Source organism: Budorcas taxicolor, chromosome 9 (genome assembly GCF_023091745.1).
Source record: "Budorcas taxicolor isolate Tak-1 chromosome 9, Takin1.1, whole genome shotgun sequence".
Classification (NCBI taxonomy): domain Eukaryota; kingdom Metazoa; phylum Chordata; class Mammalia; order Artiodactyla; family Bovidae; genus Budorcas; species Budorcas taxicolor.
The window spans coordinates 62102457-62106741 of NC_068918.1; the positions used below are offsets into that span (position 1 = coordinate 62102457).

The 4285-nt window shown below is 39.1% G+C and overlaps 1 protein-coding gene across 1 annotated transcript; it reads right to left on the reverse strand.

Annotated features, from left to right (window-relative positions):
- Positions 1–2535: 2535 nt before the first annotated feature.
- Positions 2536–3567, reverse strand: LOC128053536 (trace amine-associated receptor 3). The gene has a single exon (XM_052646052.1). The coding sequence runs from the start codon at positions 3565–3567 to the stop codon at positions 2536–2538; it is 1032 nt and encodes a 343-aa protein (XP_052502012.1).
- Between the last annotated feature and the right edge of the window lie 718 nt (positions 3568–4285).

Consider the following 4285-nt stretch of genomic DNA (forward strand, 5'->3'; position numbering starts at 1 on the left):
AAACTATTTACAAAGATGTGGGCAGCTTTTAAGGAAACCAGCCAGAAAATTCTAGCACCCAGGGGCAGCAATAGCAGGAAAATCCTGCGGACAGAGGAGCCTTGTGGGCTATAGGCCATCACGTCACAAAGAGGCAGACACGACTGAGGGCAGGAGCACTACCTCGGCTGGAATTGACAGAAGATGAGGATGGTTCCAGGAACACTAGAGGATGGCCGTATGGAAAAATAGTCTGAATGGCCTTTTCTGAAGGATTCAGCCAACCCCAGGGTAACTTGGCAGGGAGGTGGCCTGGGTTAAGCACCCCGATTGTCCCTCCTTCCATCCTCACATCCCCTGCAGGTGTTTCCTGTTGGTAAAATGCCACCCATCAGACATTCCAAGGCAAGAGCCCTCGTACATCCTAATCCGAACCTGTGCTCTCTACACGGAGTTCGTGGAGAAGGCTTGGACGAGCAGAAGGGATTTAGCTTGGAAGCCATGTAAGATATTTAAGAGGAAAGTGTCAACTTGGGATAATTGTGCAGAGTAGATTGCAAAGCTGTAAAAGGGGAGGCAAGAACACTAGCTAACATGGTGAGAGAAGAGGCCTATGCTGAGAATCAATTCTAAGTAAATATTCTTATCCTTTACTGAGTATCCAATATCTATCTCTGTGAATGTAGACAATTTTCCTGTAGCCTCTTGGCTATTTATTTCATGAAGCTAGCTAAGTCCATTCTAATAGATTGTCCCGTTTATATTTAGATAGATTTATATGTCCAGTCTAATAACTGCAGGCTAATGTTCCACATCCTAAAGCTGGCTATCCCTACACTGCTCACTTCCCACTTTGAAAATGCCTGATCCTGCTTCCATGAGAAGCACATGGGCATAAACATACAGACACACACACACATACACACACAGAGGACAAAGACTCTCTCCTTTGATCAAATTTTAATCAAGCTCCTATGACTCCTTTGCTTGCCTAAGCCAAACTTGGACTTCCTCTTTGCCACGGTAGACTCTAGATTGAGCAAGAATCCTGCTAAGTCAGTTTAGCAAAAACTCCCCCACTCTTGGTATCTGACTAGCCTCACTATCTTATCACTCTGCCCTGCGTTCAGCAAGAATTCTGATGAATCAGTCTAGCAATAATGCTCCTTGATGTTTCCTCTTAATAATTTTCCATCCACTACTCACAACCCAGTCTCCTGGTAACAAATCCCCACTGCACCTTGTTAGAGTTGAATCTGATCTCTCTACTTTACTACAAAAACCCTATTGTAGAAGTTTTCCTTGAATAAAGTCTGCCTTACAGTCTTTAACAAATGTCATGAATAATTTCTTATCTCTAACACACAGAGCATGAAGTTTTTAAGAGTAAAGAAATTGTTCAGAAATAGAGAAACAGATGAGAATTTTAAAAGTTGAAGGAAGCCAAACAGAGCAGCCCAGTCACTGGATGTGAAGTGTATCTGCTACTGAAGGGGTTTGAGTCTATTTTAATGCCCTCATCTGTGAAGGGAGTGGCATAATAGGATCATGTCCATGGTCTTCTGAGACTCTCAGGAAGAAGGATCCTGGCCTTGCTCTCACAACCTAATATGTTTCTTCCTGGACAGAGCCTAAAATATTCACTTCAAGACCAGCAGTCAGATTGGTTTAATAAATACTCTTTGGTAAACATAAAAATATTAATTGGCTACCAATTATATATTTATTATGCACATTTGCTTTTCTACCAACAAATTGTTGTTCAGTTACTAAGTTGTGTCCACCTCTTTATGACCCCATGGACTGCAGCACACCAGGCTCCTCTGTCCTCCACTATCTCCCAGAGTTTGCTCAAATTCATGTCCATTGCATCAGTGATGCTATCTAACCATCTCATCCTCTGCCAACCCTTCTCCTGCCCCCTCAATCTTTCCCAGTATCAGGGTCTTTTCTAATGAGTGCAATGAGTCAGCTCTTCCCATCAGGTAGCCAAAGTATTGGAGCTTCAGTTTCAGCACCAGTCCTTCTGATGAATATTCAGGATTGATTTCTTTTAGGATTGACTGGTTTGATCTGCTTGCAATCCAAGAGACTTTCAAGAGTCTTCTCCAACACCACAGTTCAAAGGCATCAATTCTTCGGCATTCAGCTTTCTTTATGATCCAACTCTCACATCCATACATGATTACTGGAAAAACCATAGATTTGACTATATGGATTTTTGTCAGCAAAGTGATGTCTCTGCTTTTTAATACGCTACCTAGGTTTCTCATAGCTTTCCTTCAAAGAGCAAATGTCTTAATTTCATGGTGCATATAATAAGTACAGGGAATAAAAACTGTAATGAATGAAGTAGTCCTTACTGCATATTATGCATCAAGACACAATTTGAACCTATATATTTGAATTATATTATTAAATTATTCTTGGATCTAGAATTATTGAAATTTAATAAAATAATATTTGCCGTGACTTGGGGATGTAACATACATGCTTCAGGTCAAAATAATAATAATCTCACTTTCAATACTCCATTCACTTGTAATGGCCTTTTTATTAATGTGCTTCAGGAAACAGATTTGCACTTTCTGAATGGGAGCTAAATATTTTTCCTGACACTATATATTTAAGAGCTTTCCGAAACCATGGATAAAAGAAGCCGTGAATGAGAGGATTGCAAGTGGAGTTGAAGTACCCAAGCCACACTAAAAGATCAAGTACTATCATGGGAGTGGAGTAGCCTAGATATGGGTCAATCAAAACAGCAAGGAAACAAGGCAACCAGCAAGCTAGAAACACTCCCATTACTATGCCCAGGGTCTTGGCTGCTTTGCGATCCTTTTTCTTGGATAAGTTTTTTCTCACTTCCCCCTTTGTGTTTTCAGGCATGTTGTCTATAACTTGAGCATGTCGTTTGGAAACAATAAAGATTTTTCCATAAATACCAACCATAATGGAGCCAGGAGTAAAAAAACATGTAGTGAACAATATTGTCCCCCAAAATTTGTTGAAAGCAAGTGCACAGAAATTGAAGCAAGCAACAAGAATCTCATAGTTCTGCATACCAGAAACATTGGCCTTGGATAGAACTAAACCAAAAGAAAAAAGAGCAGGGGCTGACCAGCAAAATGCCAGCAGCCACTTTATCATGGAGATGGTCATTGTGGTTGTGTAGTGTAGAGGGTAACACACAGCATAAAATCTATCAATAGCAATGGAGCAGAGGTGGAAAATGGAGGCCAGACTTAGCATCATGTCAAAGCTTGTGTGGAATTTACAAAAGCCATACCCAAAATACCAGCAGCTCTCTACTGATCGCACCATGCTATATGGCATAATGACCAAACCCAGCAGAAAGTCTGTGGTTGCCATGGAGAGGATCAGAAAATTTGTTGGAGAGTGAAGCTGCTTGAAATGCGATATGGAAATGATTATAACCAAGTTTCCAAAGATAGTGATGAACATGGCTCCGATCATAATTGAGTACATTATTACTCGAATATGAAAATGGCGGTTGGTGGGAGGACAGGATTTATTTCCAAATTTTGGACAACTGGATAAATCTTCAGGAATATACGTTAGATCCATGGTGCTTTATCTCTTTGAACTCCTTTTTTGGAAGGTAAGTCAATGTTACTTCTCCTCTTAAAATGATTCCAGGAAATTTCAGCCCTGAAAGTACAATGAAGTCATCTGTCATTAATTCATTTCAATTATAATATATTTAAATATTTAAAATTATATAAATTGTGCTCACTTTCTGAGTTGTTTGCTGCATTCGAAAGTGAAAAACCTCAACTACTCACTCTTTCCTGTTTTAGTCAATTTTATTCTATTTCATCCTTCTCTTTATTCATTTCATCCTTCTTTATTAACACTTTGACCAATCAAATCTCACACGACTCATATTGATCATAGGCATGCCTTTCTCTTATTCTACTGGGAGGCAAAGAACTAGTCTATCTTGTTTTCCCTGAATTCTCAGTACTTAGGTTAATGCTTGTAGCAGGCACTAGATGCATTTTTATGAATGAATAAGTATATACATAAATGTGAAATTATGGCTGTTTTAAAATACTTGCATTGTTCCAATGAAAGCAACTGTTTTAACACATTTATAACTTTGCTGAAAAGAATCGGATAATTCAGGAACTCAGTTCATGAAAGTATCATTCTACATTAAATTATTTCTGATACTGCTATAAAAGAATCACTCCCAGAGTAGCATTTAGAGAGGCAAACCTGAGAGATTTTCTCTAAACATATTTTCCTGATACTTTAGGTTAGTGAGATAAGACCTAAGGAT